Source organism: Macaca nemestrina, chromosome 6 (assembly GCF_043159975.1).
Source record: "Macaca nemestrina isolate mMacNem1 chromosome 6, mMacNem.hap1, whole genome shotgun sequence".
Classification (NCBI taxonomy): Eukaryota; Metazoa; Chordata; class Mammalia; order Primates; family Cercopithecidae; genus Macaca; species Macaca nemestrina.
The window spans coordinates 142,039,573-142,061,789 of record NC_092130.1 but is presented as its reverse complement, the minus strand read 5'-3'; the positions used below and the strand labels follow the sequence as shown (position 1 = coordinate 142,061,789).

Sequence of the window (22,217 nt, the reverse complement as noted above, 5' to 3'; positions counted from 1 at the left end):
CAATGATCTTCACCTACACTATTTCTGAACCCAAAAAGCCATTCTCTAGTGCAAAGTTTGGCTTACTAAGAATGTCCTGCTCAGACTAAGGGCTAAATATCAAATAAATAACAGTATCAGTTAAGAATCACATCCATGCTACTTTCAGCAATTACATTTGTAAGAGTATTCAATTGATTAGATTACATCCAAACACTTTCATGAACCAATTTTTTAAAAAAGACAAATCACTAGCCAAATTTTTTCATAGTTTTTCTCCAATTTATTTTAGGTTATTTCAATGCCCCTGATGCACCTAACCAATAAAACTTTCTCTGGAAAATGCTAACAGTAAAAAATAATACAATTAAATAAGTACTAAATACTCCTCTATTTGCTAAAAGTACAAAATATCCCTCAGTCAACAAACCAAAACAGACATTATTCAATTATACTTGTTATGGCAAATCAGGTTTAAACTCTAGCGTCGGCCCTAGTGCTTCCAGGAATACTACCCTGAGGATTATGAACCCTCAGTGTCACTCAGGGGAAAGAGTGTGGTGATTGCTGAGCAATCTCCACCACAGCGGCTCTCATGCATCTGCCAACCGCGAACCATGATTTTATTTTAACAAAGACACACATGCTCATGCTATAGCCTCTTTAAAAAATATTTAGGATCTAGCACAGTGCCTAGCACAAAAATAAATAAAATATTTATTAAATAAATGTTTATTAAATCCACAGAATTGGAAAGCAAGAATAGGTCAGGCGCAGTGGCTCACGCCTGTAATCCCAGCACTTTGGGAAGACGAGCTGGGTGGATCACTAGGTTAGGAGTTTAAGACCAGCCTGGCCAACATGGTGAAACCCTGTCTCTACTTAAAATACAAAAAATGAGCTGAGCATGGCGGTGGGTGCCTGTAATCCCAGCTACTCGGAAGGCTGAGGCAGGAGAATCACTTGAACCTGGGAGGTAGAGGTTGCAGTGTGCAGAGATCGTGCCACTGCATTCCAGCCTGGGCGACAGTGCAAGATTCTGTCTCAAAGAAAGAAAATAAAACAAAAGAAAAGAGAAAAAAAAAGAAAAGGGGTTAAAAAGGGTTTTAATTTTAACAACTGGCTGAAAATCTAGATGCTAAAGAACAGACTGCAGGGATCACATTCACTTAAAAAAAAAAAGTACAAAGAACATATGAATAAAAGCTGTGAAATGAAAGACAAGAACTTCCCCCAAATCTGCCTATAAGCCATTCTGATTCAGCTCCAAGAAAAAATGATTGTTTCCAAAGCATTCACAGCCCACATATCTTGGTGCTGGATGGGTGGGACGACAGTGGCAGTTACAGTTGAATAAGGGGAAAGACTGACATAAATGAGAGGAAGGGGAGAGCTCATATCCAGAATGAAAATTTATTTGAAATTAAAGTTAACTTCACTCATTCTGCTATTTTCAGTACTTCTACATATTCCCAAGGATACATTCAACATCTAAATTAAAGCACCTAACTGCAACAGCAGCATGAAAGTAGATCAAATGAACAGAATAATTTTTTACAAAGATTATATAAGGCTAAGAAGTCCCTTCTGGGCCTCCTGATTTGTCAGTCTAGCTCAATCATCCATTCAGTCTACATTTTTTGAATAACATGCAACTAACTGGAGGTTCCTGAAGAGCAAGGTCTGATTATCTTGTAACCTCAACCTTCAACAAAACTGGCAGAATACTCTGTTATATACCCATTAAATACAGCATTTCCACCCACAGTGAAAAGAATTGTTGTTAAAATTAGTAATCAGGCATTACTTGATAACTCAAAAATATTAATTAGGGTTATACATACATCGCTTAATAGGAAATCTATTAATACCACTATCATTTCCACAATGTTTGGTTTTGCTACCTCGTCTTGAAAAACAATACACTACTTCAGTTTCAAGTTATTCAAATGGAATAATCTTGCCTGTCTTGTAACAAAAATGAAAGAATTAATTCATTCACTTATTAATTCAGTTAACATTGATTTAATGACATGTGCTATGGAGTGCCTGCTCCAAGGGCTATAGTCTATTGTCCAAGCAGCAGAGTGATTTTTTGAAATTATCTCACCATATCACACTCCTGCCTAAAACCCTCTAATGATTTCCCTTTGCAGTTGTACCACCTTCTCCAAGTTATTACTTGTCTCCCTCTCTCTCCTAATCTCATATTCCTATACTCTCTCTCTCATTCATCAAGCACTAGCCATACTGGTTCTTTCTGGTCTCTTTGATAGTCACATTTTTTAGGCTAGTTTTTCCTTCTACGTGGAAGACTTTCCTCCTTTACATGGTGCCTCCTTGTTAGTCGGTATCAACTAAACATTACTACTTAAGAGAAGCTTTCTCTGACGACCCCCCCCCCCGGCCATCACTCTTTTTCACATACCTGATTTTACACTATTAAGAGCATTTATCAGTACCTAAAATTCTGCATTCACGTGTTTACTGTCTGTGTTCTCACCACCAGACTATAGGTCTCTCAAAGGTAGGGACTCAACATATTTTTTTCACTGCTGAATCAGTACCCAGCACACAGTAAAGGTCCACAAATATTTGTCTACTGTGATAGAGAGGCAGACATGTGAATAAAATTATACCAATTATAAGAAAGTTAAAATACAATATATTATAAAAGCCCAAATGAAGAAGATGTTCAACTCTGCGAGGGAAGACTGACTTTTTGGAAAACTTTGTTGGTTACAGAGAAGAGAAGAGATTGGAAAAGAACAGAACTAGAATAGGCAGAGTAGTTACGAAGTCAATAGAATCATCGGGAAAGATAATAAGGGCCTGAATAAAGGCACGGCAACAGAAAGGGAAAAAACAAATTTGCAAGTATTTCAGAGATAAAATCATTACCATCTGGTCTCAGATTGGATATGTGGAATAAGGACAAGGAACGAGGTTAAGATGTCTCCTAGGTGTCTTCTTTGGCCCAATTAAAATACTTCTTTTAACCCAGAAAGATTTTTAGAATAATGAGATAATTAGCCAGTTTGAAAGATATTAAGTTTGATGTACTTGACTACATGGTTATGATGTTGAGTAAGCAGCAAAACTGGTCTGGAGTCCTCAAGCTAAAACACAAATTTGATGGTCAATTATTCAGTCAACAAATATTTATCCAGCACTTACTATGTCCCAGGGCTGTTCTAAGCACCAATGATGCAATGGTGAACAAAACAAAGTACTTGTCTCCTCACAAAACTTACATTCCAGGGAGATAAGAAATATGTACCATAATGTCAGTAGTGACAAATGCTATGAAAGAAAAAGCAATAATGCCAGGCACAGTGGCTCATACCCGCAATCCCAGCATTTTGGGGGCCAAGACAGACGGATCACTTGAGTCCAGGATTCAAGACAAGCCTGGGCAATGTGGCAGAACCCTGTCTCTACAAAAAATACCAAAAAAATTTGTCAGGCTTGGTGACATGTGCCTGTACTCCCAACTACCTGGGGGTGCTGAAGTGACAGGATCACTTGAGTCTGGGAGGTCGAGGCTGCGGTGGGCCATGATTGTGCCACTGCCCTCCAGCCTGGGTGACAAAGCAAGACCCTGTCTCAAAAAAGAAAAGGCAATGCGATTAAAAAAGAAAAAAAAAAAAAAAAGACAAGTGACAGAGAGAGGAGCTACTTCAGATAGAGTGATCAGAGAAGGCCTCACTGATGATAAGGTGACATTTGAACAGAGTTAAACAGAGTGAGGGAGTAAGTAATACAAATATAGGAGGAAAAACAATCCATAAAGAATATGATAAAGTACAAATTTGGGTCGAAGAAAATATGATTAGGAATGACCAGCACAGAAATTATTTCACTAAACACAGTGAATCAGGGGAGAGTTAGGAAATGAGAATGGTAGTAGAGGTAGTCAGGGACTAGATTACAATAGCAGTACTACATACAGTGGTAATTTATTTAAAACTAATTACCTACCCTGCAAATACCACCTTCCAGTACGTAAAACAGTGCTGAGAAAAGAGCAGGTACTCAATGTATTATTTTCCAATACATGAGTGAATAAATTAATGAATTAATAACTTCCCAAATTTGAGCCCGATTATATCTGACCATTTCCCAAACCCCAATTCATCCTCGAAGAACAAACCAAACGGCAACTTGAAGGACTAATAATATAAAGGATAACCATAAAGGCCTTACAAACTTTAGCAATCTTCACTAGTAGAATTTTAAAATGTTTTGAACAATAGCAACATCAATGGAACCAATGATGTTGGTTCCATTGATCCTGTCCCTTGCAAGAATGCTTAAAAGAAAACAACAACTACTTAGTAAGTATATAATTTCTGGGATGTCTGCTAAATTAATCTATCACTCCATAAACTACATTTAGTAATATTTTAATAATCAAAATATCACTTTAGACAAAGTTCAGATCATGTGGAACAGTCATCAGGTTACTGCACTACTTCAGCTTTATTCTATGGAAAGTCATTTAAAATGGTTGGAAAAAGGAAAATGATGTGTTGGTGTATATAAGAGCAATAAATAATACAATCCTGGTTAAAAATATACATTTACTGCATTATATCACTCTTAATAGAATCAAGCAATCACTTAAAATTCACCACTAAAAACAAGTATTCTTTTGGTAGCTAATAATCTACACTCAGTTTAAATCTGCTTAGTGAACTAAATAGTCCAGACTCAGAGTCAGCAAGGATCTGTCAAAGTTATATTAAGTGTTCCCATCGTCAGGAAATTCCCAACTCATTGTTTTCCACACTTTCAAAGAGTGTATGCATAAAAATTTAATACACTTCAAGTATTTAAAATAAATTAATACTAATATTTATCAGCATTTAGAAAATGTACTTCATCAGAAACTTCACCTTCTACACTTCAGTATTTTTGTTTCACTTTCATATTTACTTAGTGCTTTTGCATACTAAAATAAGTAAAAATTTTCTTTATTTTAAAAGTCTATGCTAAACAACACACATTGCCAAGTTGCTGTCAGATATTTAATTGATTTCCTACAAAATACTTGGTTTAAATTTCTTGGAGACAAGCACCAAAAGAAAGGCAGTGGAATCTTTTCCTATTCCAACTCTCACGTCACTATTTCTTAGGGGGGAAAAAATCACTGAAAACAACAAAAAAATCTAAATGTTAAAACTTATTTTAAATCAAGGAACATAAAAAAGTATGAAGTACAACAAAAGAAAAATATAATTCATCTATATAGCATGTTCTATTTAAAGGGCTGTCTGAAGAAAGGCTAGAAATAGCAAAACAGAAACAGAAAGCAATGAGAGAAACTGAGAAAAACAAGGTAGAAAGAGAAACAATCACACAGAGATAGGTTGTTAAGTATCAATGGGATGTTAGATACTCTCAGTCTAATAAAGTTCTAACATATCTATTAGAAAATCCAGGACATTACTTTATAACTTCTCTCTTATGTGAAACCTGGAGTCGTACAACACAGTTCTAATGGTTCATTTTGAGCTCTTAAAATAGAGAATCAGAAAAGATATTTATATATGTATGCTCTTTCACATAGAAGCATCTCTATTTTGTATTCTAACTTTTCTACTTTGATGCACAATTACAATTCCATGTTGTAAATCTAACATATTAACAAATATTGGTATTTTCACGTGAGCATATTGTCGAACTGAGGACCAAACAATGTTTATCATCTTCCCTTTTTCTCTGTAGAAATACTAAATTGATTTTGGTAATCATCCCAGAAACACAATTAGGTCAACACAAAACTTCTACTAGATTGCAATTCTAATTTTTTCAACTTTCTAATCTGTGGTTTTGAAGTCTTTATAAGTAATTTGATTATTTTTCATTTAACAGTCATTCAAAAATAAAAATTCACCTATCTAGATATATTATTAACTGGCCAAAACCTGTTCAATGAAAAGGTCAGGCTGAAGACAGAGAAGAGAAATGGAGAAGATTATTTAAAATTTTTAAATTAAGGTGGAATTACTGTAATTACTTCAAACTTTGTCCACTCATATAAACCCACTGCCAATCCTAAGGAATCCATCCACATCATAACATACCTGATACACATGAGCAGACTTAGATTAAAATAACTTTAACTCTCTATATACAACATGGTGATAAGATATAACATCAGATATAAGAAGGCAGATACAAAAGAGTATACACTCTTACTTATCACCATAGATTAGTTTGGCCTGTTTTTGAACTTTATAAAAAGAGTACATCTACTGCATGAGTACATTTTATAAAGTTCGAAAACAGACTAATCTACGGTGATAAATAAGAGTACATACTCTGAGCACTCAAAGATGTACTCATTTAAAAAGTTCAAAAACAGGCTGAACTAATCTATGGCATTAAAGGTCAGGATAGTGCCTTCCTTGGCTGGGGAAGTAGTGCCTGGAAGGAAATAGAATGGGAGCTTCCAGGGTTTTGCAATATTATGTTTCTTGATCTGGGTTCTGATTCCCCATGTGTTCAATTTGTCAAAATTCTCAGAACTGTACATTTATAACAGACTTTTTGGATCTATGCTATCTTTCAATAAAGGAAAATTTTTACATAACATCTACTGTCTTCTCTGTAGTTCTGAAGGTCCTCAACAACTTACCCTTATCCTACAAATCTAATACTAAAATTCTATATTCTTTTTTTTCTGTATTAATAGGTTTTATTTATTTCTTTTCTTTTTTCTTTTTTTTTATTATTATACTTTAAGTTCTAGGGTACATATGCACAACATGCAGGTTTGTTACATATGTATACATGTGCCATGTTGGTGTGGTGTACCCATTAACTCATCATTTACATTAGGTATATTTCCTAACGCTATCCCTCCTCCTGTCCCCTCCCCACATAAAATTCTATATTCTTATGGTTCCTTTCAGGAAAATGTTTCATGTTTTTATTCAAGCCCTATTTTCTCTAGATTTAACTACATTCTACCCATCCAAGGTTGAAACAATCCTCCACTTTCTATGATTTTTTTCTAGCTCATATCAATCTCTCTATTCTCATCTCTTTTGCTTTTATTGACCATACAAATAAGAACACGTATATCTATTTCTTTATATCTATGTGCTAAAACTGTAAAAAATATTTTACAAACATTTCCTTCAATTCTCAAATAAGTGTTATCTCAAAAGGAGATGAAGAAACATGCTCAGAAAAGGCAACTTGTCCAGAGCCCAAAACTTCTCAAAGGCAGGATCAAGATTCAAATCCAGATCTGTCTGGGTCCAATACCATGCTTTTAGTCAATACTAGACTGTCTTCACACCATGCAGTCAGTACCCTATTAGATGTTATTTTGTCCATATTAGCCATATTTTGTAACTTATTAGCTATCTTCATATAATCCTATTATCCATATTACATACATATAAGCCAACTCTCTATCAAGTCATACTTCACCTATTTTGAACTATGCTATGAGGCAATTACCTATTTGGAAAACCAGTACTCAAATGTAAGCACTCCAAAAAATGACAATAAAAATTCGAAGTATGTATCACCACCAAGTTTATTCACATATCTTATGCACAGCAGGGCCTCTTAATTCTTCATAATCACAACCTATTTATCCTATTTTATGTAAATTAGCATAAGTCCACACTTACAGTTGCCATTCTACAGCACAATAAAAGTAAAAAAAAAAAAAATAAAGAATTAAAGCACCACTAAACATAGGGATAATAACTGCATTGTAAAGTGGCAGCCAAAAGTAACGCAGAGGCATATAGGAATCAAAAGAGCAGTGAGGTATTACAGAGGGTAGTAATAAATTGTCTTCAGCCCACCCCCAATACAAAAATCAATATTCATAATGATGACCCTAGCCAAGGAGAAAAAGTTAACATATTTTAACTTTTTCTGAAGTTAATAGCTGGTATTTTCTCAAGTTAGAAAAAAAAAAAACAGGAATCAGCTCTAGAAATAATTGTATCGAAATGGCTACACATTTCAGATCTCAGTTAATAACCTGGTTCCTGGGGGTTCCAAATCAATACTCTACAATACATAGAATACTCATTTAGTCCTAGCCATGTGATTTATCTTCTATGTGATGCTATCTTTGGGAAGACTGCGAAGGGTTAAATGCATGGGTTTTAGAATCAGAAACAAAGAAAGGAGTCTGAACCCCACCTGTCTCTCTCTCATAATACCTATATGACCTTGGGCTAGTTAGGCATCGCCCCATTTTCCTCATCAGTTACACAGGTGTATTAACGCATATTCTCCTAAGTATGCAGGAAGACAATGGGAATTTAAGTAATGTTTTTAACACACTCCCCAACATACATTATTCAAAATATGGAAGCTGCTGCTACTATTTCTTGTGTTCAAAGACAATTAAACATTTACCACTTACAACAATGCTGGACACATAACCAGTACTCAATAAATACTTGGTGAGTGGCATGTGTATAAGAAGAGAAGGGTAACCAGATCTCTTAATAGCATACAGCAGTGTCCAGCCTGATTACATCTACTACTTTTTATTTGCAAAAACTTACCAAATAAAAGAACTAGGACTAACTGCAGAAAGTTATTCTTTCATTAGATTTTTTACTAAATCAATGTAAGAGTTTTATTAACAAACGTAGCTGCTCAACAAAGGAACAAACCATTGTGAATAACCTACCCATGAGTGGAAGGTTTGAGTGATGGTGGATGACAGCTGTCTGATATTGCAGAGAAAATTCCTGCTTTGAGGGGGGTCTACTAATTTCTAAAGTAGCTTCCAAATATTCTTAAAAACAAACATTAGATTTATATATGCACATACGTATCCAAAATTCATACATATTCACACACTCCAGTTGAACACAATATATTTGTTTTAAAGCAGCAATATATTTGTTTTAAAGGTAATTACACTTTTTCTCTGTGGTACTTTTCCAATATAAAAACAATTATTGATGTATGCAAAAAATTCCTCCAGGAATCAAAAATCAAGTAGAGTTTTTTAGTAAAACAAAGTAACTGTTAAAAGAAACAATGCATAGCAAAAGGCAACTGCCACAGTTTACCCGAATCTCTTAATCATCTCCTTTTAATTTTGATATGAAGAACAATCAGAATCCTTTCAAATATATAACTTTTTTCATTCTGCTAGGTAAAACAATAATATATACTTGTGTATTCAAAACAATGTTGAAACATGACCATGAAACAACAAACTTTCCCATGAGAAAAAAGACAATGTTAAGGTTCTTATTAAAATAAGGTGGTTTAATAAATAAATAAATAAAATAAATAAATAAATAAATAAAATAAAATAAGGTGGTTTAAGTATTTTAAAAACTATTCCAACCTAAAATTTAACTCACTACAAATTATTATGTCATGTAAGAATTATTCTTATATAACATATGAAACCTTGTATGACGTAAGAATTAATCTGACCCGCTTTGTACTGTTATGCCATTCGAAAACACCACTGAAAGTTATAGCTAACAGTAATAAGTCACTCTAAATAAACAAGGTAGGAAATAGCTTAGTATTCAAACATCCATTATTATAATTTTATACTAATACATATGATAGATATGATTAAAAACTTACAACACATACACTGAACAAACAGTTTCACAATATTCCACCTGCTACCTGGTTACTTATCCAGAAACTACCACATAGCTAAATGTTAAGAGTTCACAGCTCACCTACCTCAAAAGGTGTTTCCAACCACTGGAGTCTCTCCCTGCAACTCCATTCCTCTCAGAGTTTTTCATTTTTCCTTTTTTTTTCTTCTTGAGGGAGGGGAGTGGTGGTGATGGTAGTGTGGTGAATATTAGAAAGTGCATTATAGAATTATGAGTGGAAAAAAAGTGCAATTAAAAATTTTAGTATATGAGGGTCGAACACTAAGCATGGAAATAATTAGCAATACTATTTTAAGATGTGATTTGAAGTATGAAACTACTGACAAAAATATGTATGTGCACACAGCTAAAACAGCTAAATACACTTTTATCTGACAAGCTGTTGCTTCTTAGTAACTAAATTACTTGGCAACCTTCTTTGTTTATAGCTTCTATGTCTCTTCATTCTCTATTCATTATAAAAAACACATGAAATTTCACTGGATTCAATGCAAGATGACTAAAATCCCTGAAGTCCTGTTTTGCTGCTATAATAATGCAATAATTTCCACAAACACTATTTATCCTGTACCTAAATCACTAGAGAGCTGGGTAGGGTGTCTGAATTTGGCAATGAAACATTCTGTGGTTCTCAGGATAATCTTCATTTCAAATATTCTGACTGTCAGGTTACATGTTTAAATTTTGAGATCAGAAAATCTGGTGATTTTAGTGTAGAACAAAACAAAAACACCACCCACCCCATTTATATCCTCTATTTCCAGACTGCATACTTCTAGAAATAAGTTTGATAAATTTACAAAGGCCTTTGAACATACATACTCCTTCCATTAAACAGTATTACTGAAGGTGCGAGACATATGCACTACAAAACAATGGAAGAAAAATATTACTAATTATTTATGCTGGAGTCTGGAATGAAGACATTTATAGACTCATAGTCACAAGTACACACAAACAATTAGTATTTCACAGTGTGCCCCAAATCTTTCAGTCCAGCAGTACCTTCTAAGGCCAGAAGAGCCTGTCTGTAATGTAATCATTCTTCAACAGTTAAGGAATTTATATACAGGAATACAAAACTTATCGCTAACTTTTTCTCAACATTATCTTGAAATACTAAATAATGTACCAGGAAAATGTTCATTCAAAAAATTAAGTTATAAGTTTTAAAACCCTGGTGCAGAGCTCTACCTATTTGAACGCTACTCTTTTATGCAAAAGTCTTACAAGTGTCATTATATCCTCACTTCTAAGAGATCTTCCTTCTAGGTCATTCCTTACTGATCTCCCATTTTTTCTGAATTCCTCTAGCTATCAGAGTCCCTTACAAAGATAACTGGCATGTGCTTCAAATACTACTGTCTTTTAACTGTACACTGATATAGCTATATCCCAACAGAAACTCCCTGAAGGAAGACATATGCCTTCCTCAATCACAACAGTATTAACTAACCCATGTGATCATAAAATATATATATAAATACAATTAACCCATGTCATCAAAACTATACTGGTTGACATTAATAAAATCATTACAAATCCAAATTAACACAATGGGGTTAAAAAAAAAAAAAAAGGAAAAGTAATTGAAGGAGCCAGATTCTTGAAAATCCAGGTAATTAAGGTTAAAAAAATGTTTTCTGTATTTCTTACCAACATCTTTAACAGGATATGTTTAAAGCGTCAGAATATCCTCAATTTTATATTTTATAAAAATTTCATCATTCCAGGTACATTGCTCAGTTTATGCAATCTGGCTGGAAGCCTCTAAAAGAGGAATATGAAGAATATACTTACATTTATTATCTTTCAACCCTATTACTTTGGGTATATGAATTTTATACATATTAACTAGTTTTACATAATTTTCAATTTACTTTTATGTCTGTGTAATTTTATAACTACATTTGTTGTACAGACATAATTTTTAAGGAGCCATTCACTTTAACCTGGCCACTGTAACAAAAAAACCACAAATAACAGTATCTGTATATGACCCAAAAAGCATTAAGTCAACTTCAATTATTCATACAGATTATCTAACAAATATTTTAATCTGTTTATGTTCTTCCACTAACAGTATTTGCTTAGGAAACAAAAATCTGTGCTAATAATTCAAATAAAATGTAGAAGAAAATATACATCAATCTATTGTGGGAGAGAAGGGAACATAAAATATTTTCTCACCAATATAAATATTTTAGATTATATATTTAGCATTCTTCTACCATTATTCATCTTTTTAAGGCAGGTAATTGAGAATGGACTGTATTTAATAACTTGGTGACAGAGGCACAGATATACAGGCAAGCAAATCATTCGCTCACCCCACTGAGATTTTTGCAGTCTTACTCTTGGTAGCCTGACACCTGGAAGCAGGAGGAGGCAGCAAGTCACTGCAGGTTGATCATTAAAAGGAAATTGAGAGTTGACTGTAATTTAAGTTTAAAGTGCTATGAAATACCACCACTCCTACATGTATTCATTATTGTTTGTGGGAATACTACTCACAGTGATTTAATAAGGCTACAAATGCTTTCTTTTTAACCTTTTCAATATTCCAGGTCTGTAGTGATATGTGAGAATTATAAAGATAAAAGGCTAAAGTGCTACAAGTATAAAGTAGTATGCATTTTAGAGGTGAGGAGATAGAAGCCCAGATAGGTAAAACAGCATGCCACATCTTCCTCAGATTAAAGTAGAACCTCGTTCTCTGGACTTCAACTTCGATACAACAGTCTAGCATCCCCTTCAATTCAAAACTCTTCTTTTGGCTTACGTATCAGGCCATTCTTGCATTCTTACAAAGAAACACCTAAGACTGGGTAATTTATAAGAAATGAGGTTTAATTGGCTATCATTTCTGCAGCCTATACAGGAAGCAAGGCACCAGTACTTGCTTCTGGGGTGGCCTCAGGGAGCTTCTACTCATAGCAAAGACAAAGTGTGTGTAGGCATCTCACATGGCAGAGCAGTAGCAAGAGAGAGCTGGGGGGAGGAGTCACACTCTTTTAAATAACCGGATTTTGTGAAAACTTACTATCACAAAGATAGCACCAAGCCATGAAGGATCCACTCCCATGACCCAAACACCTCCCACCATGCCCCATCTCCAGCATTGGAGATTACAATTCAAGATGAGATTTGGGTGGGGACAAATATCCAAACTATATCATTCTGCCCATGGCCCCTCCCAAATCTCATGTCCTCCTCACACTGCAAAATATACTCATGCCTTCCCAACAGTCTCCCAAAGTCTTAACTCATTCCAGCATCAACTACAAAGTCCACAGTCTCATCTGAAACAAGGCAAGTCCCTTCCACTTATGAGGCTGTAAAGTCACAAACAAGTTATTTACTCCCAAGATACAACGGGGATATAGGCATTGGATAAACACTGCCATTTCAAAAAGGAGAAATCAACCAAAAGAAAGGGGCTACAAGCCCCATGCAAGTTCAAACCCCAGCAGGGCAGTCATTAAATCTTAAAGCTCCAAAATAATCTCTTTTGACTCTGTGTTCTACATTCAAGGCACACTGCTGCAAAGGGTAGGCTCCCAGGGCTTTGGGCAGCTTTGCCCTGTGGCTTTGCAGGCTTGTCCCAGGAATGCTCTCACAAGTTTTAGTTGAACGCCTGTGGCTTCTCCGGGTAGAGCACGCAAACTGCCAGTCAAGCTACCATTCTGTGGTCTGGAGGATGGTAGGCCCCTTCTCACAGCTCCATTAGGCAGTGCCCCACTGGGGACTCTGGGGGGCTCCAACGCCACATTTCCCCTTGGCCCCACCCTAATAGAGATTCTCTGTGACGGCTCCATCCCTGCAGCAGGCTTCTGCCTAGACATCCAGGCTTTCTCATACATCCTCTGAAATCTAGGCAGAGGCTCCCAAGCCTCAATTCTTGCATTCTGTGCACCTGCAGGCTTAATACCATGTGGAAGCCATCAAGTCTTATGCCTTGCACCCTTTGAAGTAGCAGCCCGAACTGTACCTGGGCCCCTTTGAGCAAGGCTGGAAGACTGAGTGGCTGGGATGCAGGGAGCAGTTGTCTTGAGGCTGTGCAAGGCAGCGAGCACCGGCCTGGCCCAGGCACACAAAACCATTCTTTCTTCCTAGGCCTCTGGGCTTACGATGAGAGGGGCTGCTGTCAAGGTCTCTAAAATGCCTTGAAGGCCTTTTCTCCAATGTCATGGGTATCAGCACTTTGGCATCCATTTAATTATGCAAATATCTCTAGCAAGTGGCTGCTCTACAGCCTGCCTGAATTCCTCCCCTGAAAAAGCTTTTTCTTTGCCACATGGCTAGGCTGCAAATTTTCCAAACCTTTATGTACTGCTTCCTGTTTAAAAATAAGTTCCAACTTTAAGTCATTTCTTTGCTCCTACATCTGAGCATGGGCTGTTAGCAGCATCCAGGACACATCTTGAACACTTTGCTGCTTAGACATTTCTTCTGCCAGATACCAGAGGTCATCACTCTTAAGTTCAAACTTCCACAGGTCCCTACAGCATGAAGAGAATGCAGCCAAATGCTTTGCTAAAGCATAATGAGGGTGACCTTTGCTCCAGTTCCTACTAAGTTCTTCATTTCCACCTGACACCTCATCATCATAGACTTCATTGTCCGTACCACTACCAGCATTTTGATCACAACCATTCAACTAGTCTCTAAGAAGTTCCAAACTTTCCCTCATTTTTCTGTCTTCTTCTGAGTCCTCCAAACTCTTCCAACCTCTGCCTGTTACCCAGTTTCAAAGCTGTTTCCATATTTTCAGGTATCTTTAGAGCAGTGTTCCACTCCCACTTACCAATTTTCTGTAATAGGCTGTTCTTGCACTGCTATAAAGAAATATCTGAGACTGGGTAATTTAAAAGAAAAGAAATTTAATTGGCTATTGGTTCTGTAGGCTATACAGGCAGCACGGTGCCAGCATCTGCTTCTAGGGAGGCCTCGGGGCGCTTTTCCTCAAGATGGAAGGTGAAGCACAAGTAGGCATCTGACATGGTAAAGTGGGAGTGAGAAACAGTAAGAGGGCCACACACTTTTAAACAATGAGATCTTGCTAGAACTCACTATCACAAAAACACCACCAAGCCATGAGGGATCCACTCCCATGGCCCAAACACCTCCCACCAAGCCCCACCTCCAGCACTGGGGATTACAATTCAACATGAGATTTGGGTGGGGACAAATATCCAAACTGTTTTAGCTTAAGGGATCACAATCTTCTCTCTTCTCTTCTGTTGACTCCTTTCTTCTCATTGATTCCTACCCTATGATATACACCCTCATCATCTTATCTATCCTCAAACATTCAAATCTTAAGCTCTTTCTCCATTTATATCCCCTTTCTCAACCTCTTATAAACAGAGCAATCAGATCAGAAATTCAGAACAACTAAAACCTCCATTCTAGTATTTTCTGCCACCTTTTACATATTTATATAATCACCTGAAATTCAAGGTGCAAAGCTGAACTCATTATCATCCTTCCCCAAATGACTTCTCCATTTTACGGCACCACCAATTTCATTGTCCCTCAGGACAGCAAACCTAAAGCACGCTTTTCCTTCTAATCTCCTTAATACTGTACTATTCCTTTTCCCATGTCTCTCACTCCCTTTTTCCAGTCAATTAATGCTTCAGTGATTATCTGATAGATGCTGGGGGAAGGAGATGTTAAAAATGGGTAAAACAGGACTCCTGCCCTCAAGAAGCTAAAGATCTAGTGAAGGGGGAAGAAACTGGACAAAGAGATAAAGTAAGACAATGGTAAGTGCAATTTAGAAAAGAATAAAATAAAGATGTAAAAAAGTAGAGAAGGAAGCAATAAATTCCCACTGGGATAAGGAAGGATCTCCAGAAGTGGCATGTGACCTCAACCTTAAAGAATTAGGACTTCTATAGATAAACTGTGCTGGAAATGTAATTCAAGGCAAAGGAAATACCTATGCAAGGTCAAGCAAATGTGAAACTGCATGCCATGTTCAAGGAATAGCAAACATTCTTCTTTGACTAAAAGATTCTCAAGTAGGGGCATACAGTCTCCACAGAGAAAGAAGAGGAATGGAGGTTGGTGCTTTAAATTGGCAAACTCTCCCCCAATCCTCTGAGAAGGACTGTGTGTAAAAAGTGAACTATGCAAAGAGGCAGATATATTGACATGTGTACGGTTAAAACAGTACAGAAGAAAACCATATGGGAATAAATCAAAAAAGGCCTTGAATGCCAAGCTAAAGAAATGTGGACTGTATTTTGTGAGCAACGATTAGCCTAGAAAATGTGTGCATGTGTTTTGTTTTGTTTTTTCATTTAAGAGAAAAACAAGATCAAATCTAGATTTCTGGGAAATAATCCTGGCAGCCATACAGTAGACCGAGTGAAAAAAGGTGAGAAGATGTTACTGTCACATGATGACATAATAGGATATGAACTGACAATGGGAACAGGAGAGACTGAATTCAATAACTATTTCAAAAGCAAATCAGAGGAGTTTAGCAACACAACAAAGGATAAGCAGTGGATCTTTAGCTTGAATAACAGAGGATGGCAGAAATACCTAGAATGTGAAAAGCGGGCACACTTTGGGGTGCAAAGTTTTACACATCACAACTCTGAGATGATTACCAGACACATACCAGTCACTCACTAAGCCCTGTGACACTGGTTAAGTTACTTATCTGAGTTTTGGTCCTTCAAAATTTCAAAGCCTGTATTCTCAACTGTAAAGCAAGGATAATAAGTGTAGCTAAAACATATATTAAGTAAAATAATGAAATCAGTGCCTGGCACAAAGCTAGTATTATAGTAATAGTATTTATAATAGCAGAATGTGGAACTTAAAAATGCCCACAAATTTTGCAAGAGGTTACTAGCATCTTTTAAGAAATTATTTTCAGTACAGAGGGAGAGTTTTGCTTACAAGAGTTTAGTGGTTAAGCAATAAAGTTGTGGAGTGAAGACAAGCTATTCTGTCTGTAGAGCCTTTATAAAAAAAAACAGTTTTGTAATATTGCCATCACTCCGTATCTCACACTTTCAGCCCATGACTAGCATAGTTACCTGGTCCATGTGAAGAACATAATAATTGCTTGCTGAACATGAGAAAACTAAGCCAACTGGAAGGGAGAAATGAAGAGAAGATCTTAGTTCTACAAATAATCTTGAGGAAACAGTATTAGAAGCATAAAAGTTTTTTCAAGTTACCCTTGGAAAGGAATAGAAATGCTTTATTCTCTGAATCAGAGTAAAGACAGTAAGTCTGGGGAGACAATTGAGGAATTCACACTGGATGGGCAGCCTCTACCTTTTTTATAAGGAAATAAAGTTCACTGCATAGAGTGGGGGGACTACGAAATCAGTCTGAAATCTGGAGAAAGCAAATTAGATAATTCTTCCATTTTAATATGTATTTGACTTCATTTCTGTAGCCAACACCATGGTCCCGTCTTCTATCATGTCAGATTATATCAGCAGCACCCTAGGCAGCTCCTCTGCTTCCTAACTTTCCCCTTCCCAGGGTATAGTATATTCCCAAGGGAGCACATATTTCCTTCTACTATGTTCACCATTATTCTTTTAAGATTTTAACCCCTCTATGAGACTTCTCTGATCCTTTTACCCATCAGACAGTTAATCATTCTCTCCTCTGGCTACTGTCGCATTACCTTTGTTTCCTATATAGTTTGATCACTTAATTTATTTTTCCATCTGCAATCATTTCCTTACATATTCCAATGAACCCCTTAAAAGGGGGAAACAGTTTCCTCATTTTTATTCTTCCAGCAGTTAATTCAGCATCTGGTATATAACAGATGTTCAGTCAATGTCCATTTTGTCTAACTGAACGATTAAACAAATGAGTAAACTCCTAACTAGAAGAAATTAGAAAACAAAAAGGGTTCAAATCTACATCATTTCGGATAACCTTTCTACTTTTCTAGGTATTAAACGGCAACCAAAACAGTTTTTTAGTTCTTAGTGGAAATGTAAAGGGGTTAATCAAAAATTGTAAAACTCAACTGTACTTTTAAATAAATTATATTCTAATAATTATATTTGAACTAGTGTGTCCATGTTCTGGGAATTCACTTTGAACACAATAATTAAAGTAAACCAGGAGGGGTTTACCCAGGAAGAACACTGTATCTTTCCAAGTGATTCAGTACCAGTAAGAGATGCACTACTGGACTGAAATGACAGTCTATCCTTGCATTACGAATTGCAAGAGGAAGCATTTGGGCTTCAAAATACATTTTGGCATGCATTATAGACAGTATTTAATAACATCATTAGCAAATATTGGGGACTTTCACAAATTAAGCAGTCGTCTGAACAAAACTGAAAGCAACAATTAACCAATACAATGACTGTAAAATCTACTATAATGAAGTTCCTAAACTAGATAAAAAATAATCCATCAACAATTTTTAACTGAGGTGCTCTATGTATGAACCACAGCACTAACACCGGTACCAAAACCAATGAAACTTAGAATTCTTCTGAGCCTCAAGAAGCTTGCAAAGCTAGCCAAGTCATTATTAAAATAGTATGAAATTTCCTGGTGTCAGGGAGAAAAATTCTAAGATTCTATGAAATACAGTATCACATTTTATCCAAAGTGAATATAAAAGATTGCACTTCACTTAATTTATTGGAAATGACACAGATTACTTTACAGTTGCTGTATTCAAGAACTCAACTTCAGACAGACTATGCCCAATTAGTACAACAGTATGTTTCAAAAAAAGAAGCTCGAATACCATAATTCCTTATTAACAAGTTTATAATTCTCAAAACTACTGTTTGAAGTATTTTTAATGTGGGTTTTACAATTCTGATTTCACAATGTAGGAAGGCAACTAATGTTAAATATCACAAAGTATCCGGTCTTATGCCAAGTATTTTAATTAAGAACTAGCTCATTTACTTTTCACATTCTTAACTCTTTGAAGTTATCTCTTCTTTTAAAAATGAAGAAATCAGGAGTAAAGCAAGGTCAAATAACTTGCCCCAAATCACCCAACTATTAAATCTCACAGCTGAGGTTACAACCCAGAATGATTTGACTTTATAGTCAACTCTCTTCTCACTACACATTGATGGCTCCTTTAGGGATTACAATGACCATGACCTCTATTTTACAATGAGCTGTATTAGGTATATACACAATGAATCTCTAAAAGATTAAATTAAAACAATAAGAATAAAAGCAAACACTGCCTTGGCATTAAACAAAAAAATTTTTGGTTGCCCAAACTATGTTTTTACATACTGTAATCTAATCCACAAACAGCTGCCCTTCAGCTGCAACCCAAACTGCCTCACAGTTCTCAAATTATTACTAAACTTTAATTCCTCATGAATTTTCTTCAAGCCTTCTTTGAACAATGAAATGTTTGTCACAACAGCAACTTTTTAAAACAATAGTATCACTATAAAATGACTAATTCAGATTAATTCTAAACTTCCTTATGATTTAGAAATACAGATCTCATATAATCTCTCACTCTTTATTTTTGCAATCAGTTTTAAATGGCTGTGTATATTTTATTCCAAACTGAAGTACATTTTGTCAGGGCAAGCCGAAACAGCATTTTCTGCACTATTTATATTAACCTGGAAACACCTATGGACATAGGTGCTTACTAAATTCTGTTAATATAGCATTTTAAATAGTAAACAGAGTTACCTGTGTGCCTCAGTAAAACTGGAGTAAACCAAAATTATCAAAACAGATACGTACCTAAGCTCTTCCACAACTCAACATTTTGATACCAAGCAGAGAAACCACTATACACATGAGCTCGACGAACTCAATTTAAAATACAACTATATTATTTCCGGCACCACATCTAAGCAGGTTTTTAATGCACAAGTTAAACTCAAATTTATTAAGTGCCCCTTTCGCCTTCATCCAAAACACATATGCCTGTATATAAATTAAATCACTCAACTAATTACATCTTTTACAGACCTGAAATTGTAGAAATTATGCTTGTTAGGAAGTTTACCAGTAAATCTATTTTACATAGATTTTTCACATGTATGTTATAGCCAAGTTTTCAAACAGTTGCACAGGAGTAAATAGCTTTACATCTTTCTGTACTAATTCTCAAAACCGATCTGCTGAAAAAAATGTTGGAAATCAGTGCACTCATAATCTAATTAGTAGGCATTTCCAAGACTTAAGTTCTATTATATTGTATTATATTTTATAAACTGGCTTGTAAAGGGACCTAGTTCCCCCAAAACTAAGTCCCTGAACTTTCAGAATAAAATACTAAGTTATAAAAATGTACTCTTGTAGCTAAGTGAAAGCTGACCACTCAGTTTATAAAACAGTGATCTTACACTGTGATATGCAAAATAAAACAAATTAGAAAATGCACTACGCTTTCACTCTCGCCTTGGCCAACAAGGAGCCCAGGTTTAATAAATTACTGTAGATAACAGTCATTACGTCAGGTACGACATAGCGTAAAAAACTGATCTCATACAGAATGTCTACAACAAGTTTTTTTTGTTTGTTTACTTCCTAAGGTGTTTCATAGAGCTCAGAAACCGATTCTGTACAGCTGAACCGGGTTACACTCCAAGCTACAGCCCGTGTGAAATATGACTTCGTCGGAATCAGCAGGCTAAATCCTGTTTATCGTGGAGAGAAAAGAATCTTGTACGTAACTACTAAATCTTCAACGAGATAATGTCGAATAAACTCTAGTACTGTGAGTGATACAAGAAACACTGGCTAGCAATGGGATTAGGTCATTAAAAATATAAGCCGGGTTTCCTCAGTTCGGGAGGTGTAAACAAACCCATCTCCACTGCAGAAGGTAAACAATGAACCTGCAGCAGGGTGAGGGGGCGGTCTTTAGCCAACTACAGTCCCAGCGGCCCGGGAAAGGGAAGCAGAAGGGAAACAGCATAAACCAGACATTTAGCAGTAATGACCAGTCCTAGGTTTCACTACCGAGTTATCAATGCTGCGGGTCCCCACAGGACGGTGGGCAAAGGGGAAAGCAGTCACGAAGTCGGCAAACACCGAGCAGGTCCGGCTTCTGCTCCGGGGACGGGGAGGGCAGGATGTGGTCGCTCTTTCCTCAAACATCCTCCTGCAACCTAAATAACAGCCTCTACCTCCCTCCGGCTGTCCCCAGCTTGGGCTGCCGGACTCCAGGATAGGTGCAAACCACTCTGCCGGAGCTCGAGCCCAGAGGGTCGCTGGGTCTGCCGAGTTTCACTCGGGGCTCCCCCGCACCCGCAGCAGCCCGAGGCCCGGAGAAGGGCTCGGGCGAGGGAAGCGGGCGCTGGGAAGGGGGATGGGTCCGGAGAGGCGGACCCGGGCTCGGCTCCCGGGGGCCGGCAGGCGGGGCTCCGGCTCTGCCACCCGCACCCCGCCGGTCCCGTGCGGGGCCCGCCCCTGCCTCTGGCCCCCAGCCCCGGACCCGGCTCCTCCCCAGCAACGCGCCCTCGCCGGCGCCCGCGGCGCTCCGCGTTACCTCGGGTCAGATCCAGCGGGACGTTCTCCTCGCCGCTGTCATTCCGCCCTGCGCGAAACAGACACACAGCCCCAATTAGGATTCGCTCTCAGGCCAGCTGCGGCTGCCCTGGCTCCGGCCAGCGCCCCGGCTCGCTCCCCCACCCAGGGCCAGGGGAAGGCAAGTGCCAGGGGTGGCGGGCGCCGGGCGACGGGGAGTGAGGGTTGCAGCGGGCTTACCTCGTACTCGGAGGTTCTTCAGAGAGCGGCCGCGGCCGATCGCCGCCATATTGACGGGTTTCAGTCACAACACCGGAAACCTCGCCCAATCGCGCGAGAACCCCTTCCCCTCCCCGCGCGCCGCACCCGCCCCCCGCGGCACCTCCCCCGCCCCCTAGGCGGCGACGGCGGCTGGTGGTGCTGTCTCTGCCCGGGCGCGGAAGGAGCACTGAGCCGACCCCAAGGTCTGCACGAAGTTCGCTGCGCCAGCCCACCCGCCCACGCCGGACCCGGAGGGCACGTTCGCCGGGAGGGGCAGTTCCCACGAGGAAAGTCCCATTGATGCGAGTTGGCAGCGTAAAGGATGCTCCCCTTCGGCCGCCGCGGAAGCCGTCGTCCAAACGCAGGCGAGCGGGGAGGAGGAGGCCGGAATGCGGCCGGCGGGCCACCTGCTCTCGCCGGCCTGCCAGTCTCCTGCTTGCTCTCAAGCCCTGCCACAGACCGCCCCGCTCCCCCGTGTATCCATTGAAACAATTTTTATAAAAACGCTGCGCACAGTTTGAGCCTCCCTTCCTGGAATCGCTTTGCTCCTACTAAGTTAACACAGAACAAAGTTTGTTTTCCAGCCTCGCCCTTGATCTTCAGGATGCCCCTCTCGGCTAGGAGGGCTTCTCCAAGTGGAAGTGGCTGGGCAGTTTTGTTTTTGGCCGCCAGGCGTAGGACGCGAGAAGGGGGTGCAGCGGTCCCCGCGGTGGGATCGCGCCAGCGCCAGGAGGCCGGGGAGAGGGTTTTCTCTGCCGGGAGCCGGGGCGAGGCTGCTGGGTAGTGTGTCCAGCTTTTCTGTCTCTGCAGATCCTAAGATCGTGGATCATGCAGATGTTGTGGATTAATCTATTTTAT

The 22,217-nt window shown here is 38.2% G+C and overlaps 1 protein-coding gene across 5 annotated transcripts in view; it reads right to left on the bottom strand.

Moving 5' to 3' along the window:
• The window catches only part of LOC105473107 (RPTOR independent companion of MTOR complex 2), a 129,059-nt gene extending 107,600 nt beyond the window's left edge, over positions 1–21,459 (bottom strand). For 2 of the 5 annotated variants that reach the window (XM_011726740.2, XM_011726741.2), the window contains exons 1-2: positions 21,339–21,459; positions 21,121–21,168 (exon numbers count right to left, since the gene is read on the bottom strand). In XM_011726740.2, coding sequence (XP_011725042.1) covers positions 21,121–21,168; positions 21,339–21,387 — 97 coding nt within the window. In that variant the 5' untranslated portion in view covers positions 21,388–21,459. Of the gene's footprint in view, positions 1–9,684; positions 11,388–20,591; positions 20,982–21,120; positions 21,169–21,338 lie in introns of those variants that run through there. The other 3 variants (XM_011726742.3, XM_011726743.3, XM_071098990.1) reach the window with 3 other exon arrangements.
• Between the last annotated feature and the right edge of the window lie 758 nt (positions 21,460–22,217).